The 16,570-nt window shown below is 44.4% G+C and overlaps 6 protein-coding genes across 6 annotated transcripts; 4 read left to right on the top strand and 2 right to left on the bottom strand.

The window, feature by feature from the left end:
• Positions 1-2,115: 2,115 nt before the first annotated feature.
• MCYG_00768 (conserved hypothetical protein) lies at positions 2,116-4,378 on the top strand (the record flags this gene model as incomplete). The annotated part of the gene is made up of 5 exons (XM_002850618.1): positions 2,116-2,148; positions 2,324-2,976; positions 3,026-3,708; positions 3,768-4,100; positions 4,152-4,378. 5 exons carry the CDS (start codon positions 2,116-2,118, stop codon positions 4,376-4,378), a joined length of 1,929 nt encoding a protein of 642 aa, XP_002850664.1.
• Positions 4,379-6,232: 1,854 nt separating this feature from the next.
• MCYG_00767 (conserved hypothetical protein) lies at positions 6,233-7,893 on the top strand (the record flags this gene model as incomplete). The annotated part of the gene is made up of 2 exons (XM_002850617.1): positions 6,233-6,378; positions 6,441-7,893. 2 exons carry the CDS (start codon positions 6,233-6,235, stop codon positions 7,891-7,893), a joined length of 1,599 nt encoding a protein of 532 aa, XP_002850663.1.
• Positions 7,894-8,247: 354 nt separating this feature from the next.
• Positions 8,248-8,590, bottom strand: MCYG_00766 (conserved hypothetical protein; the record flags this gene model as incomplete). Its single annotated transcript, XM_002850616.1, has 3 exons — positions 8,248-8,345; positions 8,413-8,502; positions 8,569-8,590. 3 exons carry the CDS (start codon positions 8,588-8,590, stop codon positions 8,248-8,250), a joined length of 210 nt encoding a protein of 69 aa, XP_002850662.1.
• Positions 8,591-9,113: 523 nt separating this feature from the next.
• On the top strand, positions 9,114-11,640 carry MCYG_00765 (serine/threonine-protein kinase prp4; the record flags this gene model as incomplete). The annotated part of the gene is made up of 3 exons (XM_002850615.1): positions 9,114-9,826; positions 9,894-10,111; positions 10,166-11,640. 3 exons carry the CDS (start codon positions 9,114-9,116, stop codon positions 11,638-11,640), a joined length of 2,406 nt encoding a protein of 801 aa, XP_002850661.1.
• A 1,279-nt stretch (positions 11,641-12,919) lies between these two features.
• MCYG_00764 (uncharacterized protein) lies at positions 12,920-14,123 on the top strand (the record flags this gene model as incomplete). The annotated part of the gene is made up of 4 exons (XM_002850614.1): positions 12,920-13,226; positions 13,320-13,435; positions 13,561-13,766; positions 13,994-14,123. The coding sequence occupies 4 exons, from the start codon at positions 12,920-12,922 to the stop codon at positions 14,121-14,123; spliced, it is 759 nt and encodes a 252-aa protein (XP_002850660.1).
• A 1,532-nt stretch (positions 14,124-15,655) lies between these two features.
• Positions 15,656-16,212, bottom strand: MCYG_00763 (uncharacterized protein; the record flags this gene model as incomplete). Its single annotated transcript, XM_002850613.1, has 2 exons — positions 15,656-15,998; positions 16,076-16,212. 2 exons carry the CDS (start codon positions 16,210-16,212, stop codon positions 15,656-15,658), a joined length of 480 nt encoding a protein of 159 aa, XP_002850659.1.
• Between the last annotated feature and the right edge of the window lie 358 nt (positions 16,213-16,570).

The following is a 16,570-nucleotide window of genomic DNA, read 5'->3' as shown; positions in this document are numbered from 1 at the left end:
GTAACGTAGCGTTTATAGACGATAACCTAATAAGATAAAGCTCGGAAGGATACCTTTTTAAGCTATTTAGTAGACCTATTAACTAGAAGGTAACGCTTTAATAAACGGTTATAATATTAATAATAGAAGCTAAACTTACCTCGCTATCGTATACTATAGTCTAGATAATCTAGTAGTAGCGCCTATTTAATTAAGTAAAACTTAATATTAGCCATAGACTGGGGTCGGTACCGGGTCGGGCCGGGTTTTGGCCTTTAAACTACCGACCCGATCGGGTCGGTACTAATAAATTCTTAGCACGGGTCGGGCCGGGCCGGACCGCGTCGAGTCGGGTAAAAAACCCGGGTTTTTAACTTTCTATTACTAATAGTAATATCTTCCTAAATAGGAAGGCTAAGCGAATAAAAATATTATTAGTTAAAAGCTCTATTAATTCTCTATAAAATAAGGCTATTTACGTTTTAAAATTATTAGTATTAGAGGCTCTAGCTTTATATTAAGATATAGTTCTAAAAATAGTATACTTTCTTTAAAATTTAGCTAGAGAGCTTAATTTAAATAGTATTAAACTACTAATAACCTTATTTAATAGAGAATTAATAGAGCTTTCTAAAGATTCTATTTTTATTTACTTAGCTTCCCTATTCAGAGAGTTAGAATATTTTAAGCCTCAACCCGACTCGACGGGCCGGGTTCTAAGCCTTAACCCGGCTCGCCGGGTCGGACCGAGTCTAAAAAAAGCCTAATACCGACTCGACCCGATCGGGTCGGACCGGGCCGGTCCGGGTAAAAAACCCGGACTCGGCCCCAGTCTAATTAGCCAAACGTACGAGATTTACTATAATAATACCTAAATAGTTAGCCTAATAAAGAAGACTACTTAGCTCTTATTAACGAAGCTTAAGTATATTAATATTTATTAGTATTAGCTTAGAGAATATATTTAATACGATAACGTTTATATTAAGTAGATCCTAACTAATTAGATACCTATAGACGGGCTAACTAAGGCTCTAGCGTAATAGTAGTACGAGTAGTTCCTATAGTACCTTAACCTTATTAATAGGAAGCTCGAGTAGAGCCTAATTCGTTTAAATCTATAATAAAAATCGTAACTAGAGTCTATTTAAAATTTCCTATTTAGGACCGGAACGCACGTTTATCTAGCCCCTAATATTAATATCGATACTAGTAAATAATACGGATACCTATATTTACTACTATATTTCTTTCCTTTCTAATATTTAATTTAGCCCTTATTACGCTCTTTTATATAGTTACTAATACCTAAATAGAACTAGTAACTTATCGGCTATATTATTCTAGAAATATATAAAGTCCTAAGTTTAATACCTATCTAGGCTATAAATATATAAAATATAACTAAAAATAGGCTCCGATAAGGAGTAACCTAGAATAAATTAGCTAATATTAACTAGAACTAGTATAGGCGTCTTTCTTTTTACTAAATCCTCTATAGTAGTCCCGAATCCGAAGACTATATAGTCTCTCTTTTTTTTATTAACTAACTATTAAATTCGTTCCTTACTACTAACTTCTAGAATATTCTTACTACTTAAATAGGGCTAATAACTAAGCGATATATCTAAAAAAGGAGGATTCTAAGTTCGAACCTAGTATAATATATAAAATTCGTTAGATTATAATCTAACGTCGCCTAGATTCTCTATAGGGATATAAAGGTAGATACTAGTATCTACGTAGATATCTTTTCTTTTTTTACCTTTTATAATACCTTCCTACTAGTAGTACCTTCCTAATCTAGTAACTATATAGCTTTATTTCCTATTTTTATACGTCTAAATTATTTAATATATCTATTTTAGCTCGTTCGAGCTAGGGGGGTGTATTAAATATTATACTTAATTAGTAACGTAGTTAGATCACGTGCACTACCTCTATTATATCCGGCAGAGACTTACCCCTGTACCTAAGCTCTTCAAGCTCACCAATATACGTACATTTACACCTATATATACGTTCAAACTCATTCAGCCAATCATCATTCGCTGCTCTTGCTCATATTTGACATTTACTTATTGTCCCATAACTCATCTTGTACTTACCACACTCTTCATCCACACTCTCATGATCATGAATATGGTACAAGGTGGCCCTCCAGTCCAGGTAGGAAAGGGTTTTTCTTATTGTGAGTTTTATTATGGAAACGGCGGCTAATGGCTTGTAGTCCAAGGACGCCGTCATCGGGAGGAAGCTCCGCGAGCTTGGGGAGACGCTTTGTTTCTTCGGATTGAATGTATGTTTGCCTCTTGCTTGTCTTCAGCCATCTAATATGGCATAGGACATGGGGGCGTACCTCAAGGAAATAAGCAACTCGCCGAAAAGTGTCACATTGTTCTTCGACATGATTACATCGAAGATTAAGCGTGAAATTCAGCCTCCGATACCTCCTTCAAGAGCAGAGATCTTTGCTACCTTTAAGAAGGACGAGGAAATGTTATCAAAAGAACAAGTTGCTAAACTTGTAAATCTCACAAGCAGTTGGGACACTGACGATGAGAGCCTTGAGGATCTTAAGACTTTGGCGCAAACCTGGCTCTCTACGCCTGCCACCTTTTTCGACACAGACAAGCCTTCTCTCGCTGGGAATGATGGACTGATAGAATTTTGCTTTGACAATGCTAACCATGTTAAAGATACGGGTAGCACGCGTCGAAAGATCGATAATATTCTCTTAGACAATGCCCTCAAGCACAAAGAGGAATATTTGCGTGAGAAATATGTGAATGGTGAGAGCGGTGGCCAAAGGAGGTATAAAACTAATCGTTCTAAAGCAATTGATGAGTTTACCTATCGTTACTTTGGTGACCTTTCGGAGAAAGATAGGAAGACTAAATACCAGAAAATGAAGACACAGCGCATTTCTGGGTCTAAATGGGACCAGATTAAGCCTCGTTGGATGATTCTTGCGTTGAAAGATGCAAAGACAACCTGGTATGTGGAGCGCATTGGCGGTAATCATTATTTTACTGATAGCTTGCAGTTTTGAAACGAAAAAGTTGGAACCTATTGAAGTTTCGGCCCTCAACTCATATATTCCACATTTAAAAGCGCACAAATACGGGAGTATCCTTAAACCAGCGTACTCTAGAATTCTTTCGGAATACAAGCGCCGCTCCCAGCATGAAGATGGAGGAGAGAGTCATGAGGGAGATTACGGCCTTGAATGGATTGATAGCTTGCTGGATTCGGACGACATGCCAAGCAACCCTTTAAGCGGAGTCGAAGGTGTACTCTCCCCTCTTTCTGGGGTTGAAGATAGCAATTTGAGTGCAGGACTCTTAACGCCGTGCACTAGCCCGCAAGGGGATTCTTACGCAGAGTCTGTTGAGTCAACGCCAGCCAACAGCCCGCTATTGACACGGTATCCGGACAATCCGTCGGGATGGAGGGGCATAGAGCAGTCTGACCAGATAGTGGTTGAGTCCCGGCATTCACCCCATCTTGTCACAGATGACGGCTCTAGGCCCAATCAACTGAACCGGAACATAATGGAGAGGGGTTCTGAAATCGATTCTAGCAGGTTCCTCAATCACGATGCTCGGGATGCCGATGCAGCCAATACCCTCTCTCAACTCCACAGTACCTGTGTGATATCCGAAGCCTTGCCTTGCACAGCAAGGGTTTCTATAGAACCTGTCGTCTCTCCATATGAGCAGGGAGTTGGTAGGATATTCGACAAAGAAATCTTTTACAATATCGTGGACTAACCTTCTGATACATAGGAATGGGATTTACGCCCTATGGCATACACAAGAAACGACTGTGTCCGGATAATGAGCTGCAAGATTCCTGCATCCACCCGTCTAGGCGATCTAGGGATGGTGCTTTGAATCTTTTTGACGCAATTGGTAACTTGCCGACTGCAGTTCGATCAATGGGTGAATCCTATGCTTTTAATCCCAGCTATACAAACTCTACACAAAACACATCAGCTTCACTAAGCACCATCGAACCAACAACTGTTCTTATCCCCAATGGAACAAATAATTTTACCATAACTTTGGATGCCCTACAAGGAAGAGCGCACTTGTCTAATGGCGAGCAAGACGCAAGAAGTAAGTACATATGGAACATATATATAACCAAACAAACTAACATTATACTAGTTCAAGCCGCTCTAAATGCTGAGCGAATCGTTGACTATACAGTTATGAACCCTATGCTTTCTTGTCATGATCCGTCGTTTGCAGCTACTCCTAGCCCAGTGCCAATGGTTATGAATCAGGTCATCTATGGTACATACGGTCCGCCATCACCACCAAATCTCCAGGTAATGAATGAGCTTCTCAGGCCGTACGAGCAGCTTATGACATTCCCAGACGTGACGTCATAATAATAAACGCACACTTTTCCCTTATATTTATGTCCACAAAACCCTTGGCCACGAAGATATCCCCCTGGGCTATTTCGTGGGAATGCGCACCTATTTTTTCTGTAGTTGCACTTCCAAAATCGGAGACACGTATAGAAATTACATTGAGTGATTCAAATCGATAAATACCCGGGGGAAATATAATTGTGTCGAAACTCATTTGCGGTAAATTTGGTATTGGAAACTCTTGGTTCTTGAGGTTGATCTTAATTTTGATAGTTAGACTTGAATTTCCGGAGATTGGACATATATCTTACATCTCGTAAATGCTTCACTGTACAGTCTACCACCGCTTTATAGTCCGGAGTCGGTTTAAAAAGTAGCACTTTCATTTTTGCTTTCTCGGGTGTTGTCCCTTTCCCACTACGCTCGTCAGAAGCGAGGGTAGCAGCAGCAGTTTTTATCACGGAGCATATGTCATCCGAGGCTAGGGGTTCTAATATGACTGGGATACATTCTTTCTCAAGCTCTACGATAACCTGCTATAAGTTTAGTTTCATGCCTTAAGAAGGGAAAGCGGGCGCTTCATACCCGGACTTGATTTCGGGTCTGAGACGGGTTAAGTATTTCTCTGCTTGGCTGGCTCATTTTAAACTAACGGGCGCTTTATGTATTCAGTAAACATGTAAACATTTTTTTCTTTTGAGTAAACTGAACGTCGCTGGATGATTTATATCTATGGTTTTACATCACGGAGGGGCTAACTACCCCACGGGTTGATTCAGCACTCACGTGATGGATGACTCAGTTAGATAACCGCCATTCGCTAGCGCATGCATCCAGCTAGCCCTACAATACAGGTTGGCAACTCCGGCAAACGATAGAAGACATAGGTAGGATCCAGCCATAGTGGTTACCAATGGTTCAATACACGCGAGAGAAGCTAATTTCCACCATTAGGGATAAGAATTTGCCGCGGAGGGCTTTGCGCTAGGAGGCAAGCTTTGGCGGAACCTTGTCCAAGGACAACAATGCCTTCGATCAAAATTGAACCAAGAAGCAGGGGATCCGTTCTGGCTGGCTCGCATGGTGAGGCCATGATGAGCCTAAATGTATCACTGGAGAGTTTTTCGATGCATATTCGCCTCGAGGTAGGATCAAGGCATACTGACGCCTCTGTTTGCAGTAATGGCAAGCCTTTGACCGACCAGGGACGACTCATGTTGTCAAGGTAGGTACATCTAAACAACAACTTGAAAGAGAATGAAAGTAAAAGATGAAGGGAGCTGCCTCCATAACCAGCTGAACTAGCGTTTTTATTCTATCTGACCACCAAAAGATATTAATAGTTAGTGTAATTTCCTTCTTAGTGAGGCTGATGAGGCTGAGTAACACGCACGTGACGTGATAAAAGGCGCTTATCACTATCAGGCTTAATACTCCGTGTACAAACTTGAAACCTGTCGGTGGTTAGACGTTTGGTTAAATAACTCTGCAGGCAGAGAGTGAGAGGCTGAGTTTCATGTCTGACAACCCTTTTTTCCCCCTACATTCTCTTTGATTTCTTCATGCCTGGCCCGGGACTGGAATATCTGTTCGTTCGCTGCGGTTATTCACTCTACATTCATTCTACTTGTTCATTTCCAAACTCGGTCATGTTCAACGGAGAGTAACACCTCCAAACACGCCATCTTCTCTTTATAAACTTGGATCTACGGGATCTCAGGGAATTCTTTGAAAAATATATGCCCTTTCTATTTACCAGCCTGCAAGACATCTTAACACCTTACTCCATTGAGCTGCGCTCGTTATAACGATACCATCTACTAGCACTTACCAACACACAACATTCTCTTCTCTCAAAGTGACTGGAAGATGTGGAAGAAGATCCATAAACCTCGAGACTGGGCAAAGCCCCAAGACCAGACTGTCACCGTCTCCGCGAGTGATAAGATACATGCCCTATCTGGATTTGGTCACGGAGGCTATTCGTCTACTTATGGATCAAAAACACCTCAGTCGTGAGTAAATTGTGTCTTCATTTACTCTCTCTCTCAGGATCTAATGGAAGAAAAATGAATAGGAAAATTATAGCATCCGAACCTATACCGAAACCTTCATACCAAGCAGCACATGCACGGAACACCTCGTCGGTTTATTCTCGAGACTCGATGGCGCATCCGCAAAACCATGGCGATTCTTATCACTCTTACTCGGTATACTATTCGGGGTACGGTGATCGTGATGTGTCCCCTCCGGTTTCACCCATCCGTGAACATTACTGTTCATCAAAGGACAGCCAAAATGTTTCTCCTATCGAAGAGCCCACAGACAGCCCTACCATGGATAGATATAGCAACGGAAGTAGCCTTCCTAACCGGGTTGGGTACGCAACTGATGGTATAAAGCCATCGACTACCGAAAATCAACCTTTAACGAAATGGGATGACTATTCAGGTGAACCAGCGAGTGATAACGGTAAATATGCGCAAGTTACTCGAGGAAACTTGGAACTTGAAGGGTATTCTAGGGCCAGTGCGTTTCAGAATTCAAGACTTGATTTGAAGAGTATGGAGTCAAACCCAAGCCGCATGAATGTTCCTAAGACCCGACGCCGAACAGACTCTGATACCTCCGCTTATGACAAACCTCCTCCACCACCTTTAAAAGATGGAGGGTATAGAAGCCGATCTAGTTCACAGCTAGGTGGTGGTAAGCTTGCAACAGCAAGACCATACAACGTTAGAGATAACAAGGCACTTCCAGAGGCACCTAAACCGAGACCGGCAGTTCCTCAAAAAGACAGAGTACCTGCGACAGCGACTCCTGCACCATTGACTATCCCTAACTCAACGTATTCAAGTCTTTTTGATGAATCCTTACAAATCATTCCTGCGTCGGTATCAAGAGAAATTGGCAAGTTTGGTGCGGCTGCTGGGCAGACCAACCAAGAATTAATGAAAGAAAGAGACGGATTAAGTGATACTTTGACGCAACGATTCCGGGGCATGGGACTTTCCCAGGAACCATGTAGCCGCTTCAGCACGACAACATACGCAACGACTGAACCTGGAAGCCCTCCGCCAAACTCAGATGCGTTTGATCAACCGCTGCCAGATATTGGGTCTCGAATGCAACAGTTCTCCGTCAAAAACACCACTCGTAAGCCTACTCCGTCGCAGATGACCACGGTCTCCGAAACTGGAACGTCACCGCAGGCCCAGCCTGAGACAAACATTACTACTCGAATCGAGGATATCAAAGCTAAGCTTGCCGACCTTGCTCGTCGAAAGACGAATATCGACACAATGATCCATGAGTTGACACAGGTTATCCAGCCTAGCTCGATAGCATATGATATGGCAACCAGAAGCGAAGTGAGCAAAACTGTGACAAGCCTAAACAACGAATTAGCGGATATCAAAAAGGAGGAGCATGAGCTTGGGCTAAAATTACTTCGTGCGTACAAGAAGAGAGACAAGGGTGACATATATGCCAACGAACCAACGCTGTGGGTAAAACGGGTTACGAGTTGAGACTATGCACATAATCAAAATCCATAGCGCCAATCGGGAAAATGTATATTTCAACGTATCAGCTTATTATCTAACATCCGTCCAAATCTGTGCAGTACGTACGGGGGTTGTCTGACAACATAGAAAGGATACAAAGTTAAGACTCGACAGGCACTCTAAATATCCCAAGCTAAAGAGTATAATGAAATAAAGCCATGCCAACCTTTCCCAGCCCCGTTTCAAGAAGGAGAAGCGTCAACTCATATGTTCATAATGTAGCGTAAAGGGAAGGCCGCGCTGGTGGTGATCTATCCTTTCGGGTGTGGAAGGCGATCAAAGCCGTGTAGTTGAAGAAAACGTCGCATATGTGATCGTTTATTTCTTTCCGGATTTCTTGATGCCCTGCTGACCGGTGTTCATAGGGCCTTTCTTGCCCTTGGCCATCTCCATGAGTTCCTTCTTGGCCTTTGCGTCTATAACGGTATGTTAGAGCCGTGGAAAAAAGATACCAGAGCCGGTAAAGATGTATCTATAGCATACCGGCTTTCTGTTTTTCTCTGAATGCAAGATCCTCATCGTCAAGCTCCTTTTTCTCCTTCTTTGGGGCCTTGAGGGGCTTGACCTTGCCGCCTGGAGTGGGGTGAAAACTTCTGGTTAGCACAGAGGCATAACAAACACCGGAAGCAAGAGGCTTACCTTCTCGAGATGCACCACCCATAGTTATTTAGTTTGACGGTTGTGTGAAAGTGTTATACAGAGGGAAGTTGTTGTGTATAAAATTTTCTGGTTTGCCGTTGAATTATTGATAAGTTCAAACTGATAAGACACTCTTGGGGGCGCGGAAGGAGGGCGGCTAAGTCCTGTTTAGGCTAAGTGGTAAAACCTTTTTGCCTTCACCTCTTTTTCTCACTTGTTCGACTTTGCCTTAGCACAGTTCTCAACTTCAACGCGACCTCCTTTTATTTTGCACGCTTCACCTGCCGGTTGTTTAACGGCCCCTTCGTCCGTCAAGTCAAGAAGACCTCCTTTTCATCCTAGAAATGCCTCTTGCAAAGTAAGCTGGTTGGAAGTCAGGTTTGCTGGTTCGCTCAAAGCCATCGTCGTTTAGCTGTTCCAGTCTAGAAAAAAAATATCAAGGACAACTTGAAGATTCGTTTGACTAACCGAATCACATTCTGTTTCTTTATAAGCTCGCTTCGATTCTCCATTTGAGCCAACCTTGACGAGTCGGAATTTTGGTTATGGCAGCACGGCGGTCAAGGTCTCCTTCGACCCCATCAGAGGGTGAGATCATCGAGTCAGGCTCAGATACGAAGGCAACTACGTCGCAAACCTCTATTTTTAATGACACCAACGTTGACCGTAAGCTCAGAAACGATGCTTTGCCCCCAAAGTCCCCTGTTTCGAGGACTTATCGTCCTGAACGATCAAGATCCCGTTCGCCATACTACAGATCTTCCAGAGGCGAAAAGCGGAGACGAGATGATTACTATGACTACGATAGAGGCGGCCGTGTGGGCCGTGTAAAGTTTTCAAACGACACATACGATGACGGCTATTATGGTCGCGGGAGCTCTCGCCGACACAATCAACGCTCATACTACGACCACGACAAGAACGACGGCTATGACAGGGATAGCCGAGACTTGCAGTACAGTGACGATTTTGACGGAAGGCCAGAGAAGCGACCGAGAACACGAAGCCGTTCTCCCTACCGGGATACCAGAAAGCAGAAGCAATATTCTGGCGATGAAGCTCCTAATAGGAGCGTCACAGTATCAGGTGGCAAGGCCATGGGCCGTAGACAGGAGGAGATTAAGTTGTCTACAAAACAGTCAGTGAGCGAACGGGGAAATCCCTCAGTTAACGCTCAAACTTGGAGACAAGAGGCTGAAAATGGAGAATCTCAGATGCAACAGAATCCTTCCGATAATAGGCCTAATCCAGATTCTAAGTAAGTGGGCTCATGCTACTCAGGTGTTAACATTCACTTAACCTTATTGCTAACGTTTCTTTTCTAGCCTATCTGTTCAAGGTACAACTGAAGACAGTGAAATGTCGATAGAACCAATTGACGAAGCTACTCTGATTGAACAGCGGCGGAAACGCCGTGAAGCTATCAAGGCTAAGTATCGCGACGCTCCAAAGCCTCTCATAGTCCAGGCTTTGAAGCCTGGAAACCCGTCTGAGTCTATGATAAACGGTTCCGCCAAAATTATATCTAATGCTGATGAAGCAGGTAAGTTTCCCATCACTACATGCCTTAATTAACAACATAACTAACTGGTTATAGTTTCTTCCGCTGCCTCACCTATGGCCACTCCTATTGATACTCCGGGCTCACAGTCACCCGCTAACTTCGAGGTAGCAAAGGATGAAGACCTTGCAAATACAGACTTACGTGACAGGAGCGGAATGAACAAGGAAGAAGCATGTGCTGCCGATTATGATCCAACTTCTGATATGCGGGAGGATAAGAAGAGACATGACAAGCGACACTTTGGGGATGACGTCTCCGCTACTTCTTACGATCAAACTAAGACAGGCCAGCCAGCCACTGCTTTGGCTCAACAAGCAGAAAATCCGAATCCAGCAAAGGTCAAAGACAATTTTGACATGTTCGCTGAAGATGACGATGATATGTTTGCTGAAGAACCCCCTTTGTCAATGACGGCAGGTGGCGGGTTCCAGCGAAGCAGTGCAAAACCTCAAGAGCTCGACATGAGCATGTTGGATAATTGGGATGATCCCGAAGGCTATTATAATGTCATGTTGGGTGAGTTGATCAACGGTCGGTATCACGTCCAGCAAATTTTAGGCAAGGGCATGTTCTCTTCCGTTGTACGCGCTACAGACTCGAAGACAGGAAAATTAGTGGCAGTGAAAATTGTTCGAAACAACGATACCATGCGGAAAGCTGGCATGACGGAAATAGATATCTTACAACTGCTGCAAAATGCAGACCCTGATGACAAGAAACACATCATCAGGTTTGATAGGCATTTTGACCATAAGAATCATTTGTGTATGGTCTTCGAGAACCTCAGCATGAACCTTCGTGAGGTCCTCAAGAAATTTGGTCGAGAAGTCGGTATTAACCTACGTGCTATCCGGGCATATGCCCAGCAAATGTTCCTCGGGTTGAGCCTACTCCGCAAATGCAATATCCTCCACGCAGATATCAAGCCCGACAACCTCCTCGTTAACGAGAATAGAAATATCCTGAAGATATGTGACCTGGGCTCTGCCTCGTTAGCCTCAGAAAATGAGATCACCCCTTATCTTGTCAGTCGATTCTATCGAGCCCCTGAAATTATACTTGGAATACCCTATGATCATAGTTTGGACATCTGGTCAATAGGCTGCACCCTCTTCGAGCTCTATTCAGGGAAGATACTCTTCACAGGGCGCAATAATAATCAGATGCTTCGGTCTATCATGGAATGCCGTGGTAAATTCCCGCCCAAGTTTCTACGACGCGGGACCCTAGCACATCTACACTTTGATGACCTACTCAATTTTCGGAGCTTGGAAGAGGACAAGATTACAGGGCGCATGGTGACCAAGATTCTTGACTTCAAGAAACCTACGCGAGACCTGAAGTCTCGGCTGATTGGCAAAGGCGCAAGACTTGATGATGCAGAGTCTAAGGAGATAATGATGTTCATTGATCTCCTCGACCGGTGTTTGAACCTGAACCCGGAGAAGCGCTGCACTCCTTCAGAGGCACTTCGTCATCCATTCATTTCTAGGAATAACAAAGTTTGAGCTGACTGCGCTGGTGAGAACTGAAGTAAAGTAGGCTCCGGATCTAAGCCATCGAGCTTGATTCACCTGAAGCGATGTGTGAAAAAGCAAAGACACGGAGTATCCGTGTCTCCATAAGATAGAATTATATATATAAGCTACCGTTTTTTCAAATTTTTACAGTTACAACTATCGAATATATACTCCGTACAAGTAGATGGATTTTTGCATGCTACGCCCGTTGAAGGGAGCGTTGAAAGATCATGTGTACAGGCATGCGCCACAGGATCGTCTCCTGACATTTCGTGGCATTCTGGAAGCTTCGTGGCGTAGTCCGGCCGTTTGCACGAACAAGGCCAACGACCCTCTTCTTCTTCAGCTCGCAACGGGTGAAAGGGGCAAGCAGCTCTCCCGACGCATCACCTGACTGCTCACTTTCCAAGGTTCGCCGAAGTGCGATCTAACAAGCTATATGTAGATAACAGCCGAGATACCAGCCGCAATATGGTAAAGCAACTAACCCGAAAACTAGGATACTAGGGATATGCTGGTCTCTGTACGCTTGGCCCGGCTTTGTTGTAAGTATAGTGAGTAGAACACTTACAAGGCTACAGAATTCAGGGACTAATTTACACGTAGCCTTTGCGCATACATATATACATGTTGAAGATGTGCATCTCTATCTTACAAGAAGCTGAGACCGTATTCGCAAGACTCCCTCAACATATAATTCCGCCCATTCAGCTCGGGGGTCCATGTGGAACGAGGGAAGAAGAGCCTGGCACAGCGCATGAATAGCAAAATAATAAAGTCATGCTCCACATCATAGTTGGGCGTCGAGAATAAAAGGCGTTTCAGTTAGCCTAGCAAGTCATTTGCGATATCTCGGGATTCGGCCAACTGCCTCTTGTTTCTTCCTTCGCTTAAAGGGCTTTGCATCTGATGGCGACAGCAGGAAGCGGAGGGTGTTCAAAGGACGATATCCTAGGGGTGAAACGCACGCTTAAGAAAATTAGGTTCCAGATGGATAAAAGGAGTATCCCGGTCAAGCGCCCGGGAAGCCGGAGCAGTTTATAGTACGTTTCAAGAGTACGGGGTAAACTTCATGCCTTAAACCGTTATATCGACCAGGGTTGAAAATCATATAGAAGCACAATGATATGATAAATCATAATTTAGGATCATGAGCTCACAACGGTCCCCAACGCTTTCCGCACGAGAAGAACAAGAGGGTATCGAATTTAAGACGTGGAGATAAATTTAAATTGCAACCACGCGTTTGCAGATGAATATTATCATAATGAGAAAGCAAGGGAAAAGGGAGCTCGGGGAAAGCCCCAAGGTGCTTGATAATTATGTACTCCGTACAAGCGGGGCACCTGGAACCCGGTTTGCGGCATTGGAGCTCATCCGTGAGCTGAGGCCACGGAGATGCGGTACTGAAGCCTTACCGGTAATATATGTCAGGCAGCATGGTAGTATCATTTTTTATTCGGCTTTCCTATCTTCCACGGAAGAGAACGAGTCTAACCCGCCCCGCACGTTCTTATTCACGCTTTGGCATGCAGCAGCCAGTGCCAGCCATGTCTATATCAACAATTTCATGGGTATATTTCGCTTCAGAGCTGACAGTAGTTTGAAGAGGAGATGTGATACGTCCTAAGCCGTGAAACCAAATTCTCAAAACCTCCCCCGTCCAGACAGATCCAATAACGCTATTAGTGACCATAACAATCGCCAGGCAATTATAATGCCTCGGCCTTATGCTCTCAACACGGAACTATTTCTAGTTGCGGTGACTGTTCGCGCATACTATGTACGTTGGGTATACCGAATTGTGGTCGGAAAGAAGGAAATGAATCAAGAAGGGTAAAAAAAGATCCCAAGCCATTGCAAATAGCGTGATATGCAAATATTAATAGTGTCACTCGGTTGCTCAAGCGGATATGCAATGACAAGAAGCCGTTATTGTGTACATGTTACTCCCGACAACGTCTGAAGTGGAAGTTGTTTGCCACTTCGCATGTCGCAAGACATACCACAAAGGGCCCTGCAGCGCTATTAGGAAAGCGAGAGCCTCTGCTACCCATCGTGACACACTTCGGGCACTGTGCTCCGCAGCAAGCTGTGGTTGTGCCGAGCAGGATGTATGAATGCGTACTGAGGAAAGCCGTTTTGTATGACTAGACGCCCTTATCAAAATATCGCAACGTCGCACCGACATGCAAACTAGCAAAAGCTTGGCGACTTTAAGGTGATGCCCTGAGCTTCTTAGCATATCATTTTTTCATCTCTTTTATTGCCAAATAGTATGCAATGCCAAAGGGTGTTGGGAGGTACAACGTGCCATTTGATCGAGCTGACATGATGCCAGGGCTGGAGTGATGGCTGTCGGCGATGGTGGTGCTACTTTTGTCCATTTTCGTATCGAAGACGGCCAGTCGGAGAAATATTATCAACGAGATGAGGTGATACAGGCTGAGCAGATCATTTATTGGCCGTGATCGTTAGTGGGCAAACGGGCGCATTCTGTTCTACGCGAAGAGCTCTCTCTCTCTCTCCCTCTCTTCCATTTCTTTTTGCGACATCTTACGACCACTCAAGAGCAGCCAGCATATTTTCTTCTCTTCTTCTGTCTCCCTCTGCTCCCACAACAGCACATGATATGAGAATCATGATCTTCGCCAGAGAGGTGATAGGCGCGTCGATGAAGAGTTAACTGGCCAAGCACAGAAATAAAGACTGTATATACCCTAGTCGGACAGCGCGCTATTACATACATACTATGTAGTACTTCTGCAAGCTGTGGCCAAGAAGGGGGGGGAGGAGAAAGGCTAAGGAGGATATATCCGAATAGGGAGAGATCGAAAAGAGGGAGCGGCTTATACAAGCCACATCCGCAGAATGATTGCCTTTTTGCTTCCGCCTGCAATGCACGCACCTTCAAGGAGAAGATGGTCACGATAATTGAATGCCTGGCTACACGCAATCTCAACCATGTCTCTGGCTGCGGAAAAGGGCATTCAGAGCTATCAAAACCTATTGTGTGCCCCTTTAAGGTTCGTATCACTGTAGGAATCGTGGCTGGAAGGACTTTTGGATGGGCGGGAGGACTGGTAGGAGGCCCTCACATGCGATATCATTGGACTGACGTGTCACCGTTTGAATAGTGTACTCTGACTATGGGAGGGGGTGGGCGATAAAGCTGATCAGGAGGTGCAGGGAAGCTGGGAGTCGAGGAGCTCGGATCTTTCTCAAGGTACGTTCTTCCTTCAGCCCATGAAGCCCCTCCCAAGGTGGTTATTATCATGATATTAACTTGTGTGGGAAGTTACTCTGTATGCATTCATGGAGATAGGGTTGGTTGCCCATTGGTGTCGCACAGATATATTGCTATCCTGAGTTCCATAACTTCTTTTTCTTTTTCTTTTTTTTTTTTTTTTAATGCCTAATCAGGCGTCGGGAGAAGGGCCTTCCTTGGGCCATAGCCCAGGGCAATCAAAACCGATAGTAGTGTCCCCTATTGGAGTGCCAGTTCGATGGTAAGCTGAAAGTAGGAGAAACCCGAGCCGATATGTTTCTCTTCCTTGGGCTTGGGAATGGGATGAAAAAGCAACTTCACCTTGGACTAGCTTCTAGACAAACAGGCAAACAACAACAAAATAAGAAATTAAAAAGGAGTAGCCTTTTCTGTATGTTAGGATAATAGAATACTACTGTGTATGTATTCCTCCAAGCAGTTAGGAGCTGGATATCAAAGTGTTTCCCCTTCCCTCTGGGAATACGGACGAAACCGAAGCTGTACACACTCCCCACGCATGTCAGATACACTGCTGGGCCTGGAACCGCTCCGTGGCACATCTAATAGAGCAGGTGGCCGTAACTACAACATCCAGCATGCAAAATTGCGCGTCGTGAAAGAAAAACAATCATCTATCCCGTCTAGACTGGGAACGGGCTTGGATTTTTTTTCCTTTGGGCCACCCCCTGACGGCTTTCCCGTTAGAAAAGAAAGGATCAGAAATGTTAACACGGCTCAGGGCACGGAGTAGTTCCTCGAGAATACTTTCTGTCTCAGTCGTACATTAAGGTTGCCTGAATCTGAGTATTGAATGCATATATAATTAAATCTCTTCGAAAAAAGAGAACAGTATTGATGACGAGTCCCGAGAGGCTGGGGGGCTTTATCGAATGTAGAAATGAAACAGCAAAATATTGACATCTCAAATGACCGTGGCTGGGAAGACGGCGGAGTAAACACTGTCTCTGATATTTTTGACGGTGACAAGCATGGTCGCGATGGTTGCTGTTGCTTGCTTTTGAATCTCCAAGGCTGAATAACCCTAAAGACCTCCCGATACCAGGCAGAAATAAAAAGCCTGTACTCCATATACGTATGTATGTAAGTATATTATTATCCCCTTATCTTGATCTGCAGATAAACCTTCTATCTTACCTGCAGTCCTCCGTTGCTGCATTATACAGATATACATAATTACTCTGTACATACTCTGTGCAAAGAGATATATAGATGCCTATGCCGCGGGATGTTTCTTTTTCTCCGTTTGTTAAACACCAATCAACTCTTCCCATTCTTCCGGGTTCAAGACTTTATCTCCAAAGCAGGATCTTACGTATCATGAATCCATGCACATTGTACATACACTTCTGTGTATAATATGCGGCCAAACCTCTAACAAAGCCAAAGGCTGGGGGCCAGTGAGAGCGTGTTGAGCTTACTCTTTTCCTCCATCTTCCCGCCCTTGCTGGCCCAAATCCCCACAACGGGAAGGGCAACAATCGCGCAACAGCCATGGATTCTTCCCTTCCCCAGCGGCCGGGCAAAGAGGCTGGGGAGGTGGAAACGAAAGAAGGAACACAGACGATCAACGTGCAAGCCAACTCGGCTTCCTGGCTTACATATTATCTCGCCCACCTATTAACTATATCA

This window comes from Microsporum canis, genomic scaffold, assembly GCF_000151145.1.
Source record: "Microsporum canis CBS 113480 supercont1.1 genomic scaffold, whole genome shotgun sequence".
NCBI classification, from domain to species: domain Eukaryota; kingdom Fungi; phylum Ascomycota; class Eurotiomycetes; order Onygenales; family Arthrodermataceae; genus Microsporum; species Microsporum canis.
Note: the sequence above shows the minus strand (reverse complement) of the source record. Positions and strands in the feature narration are given on the sequence as shown.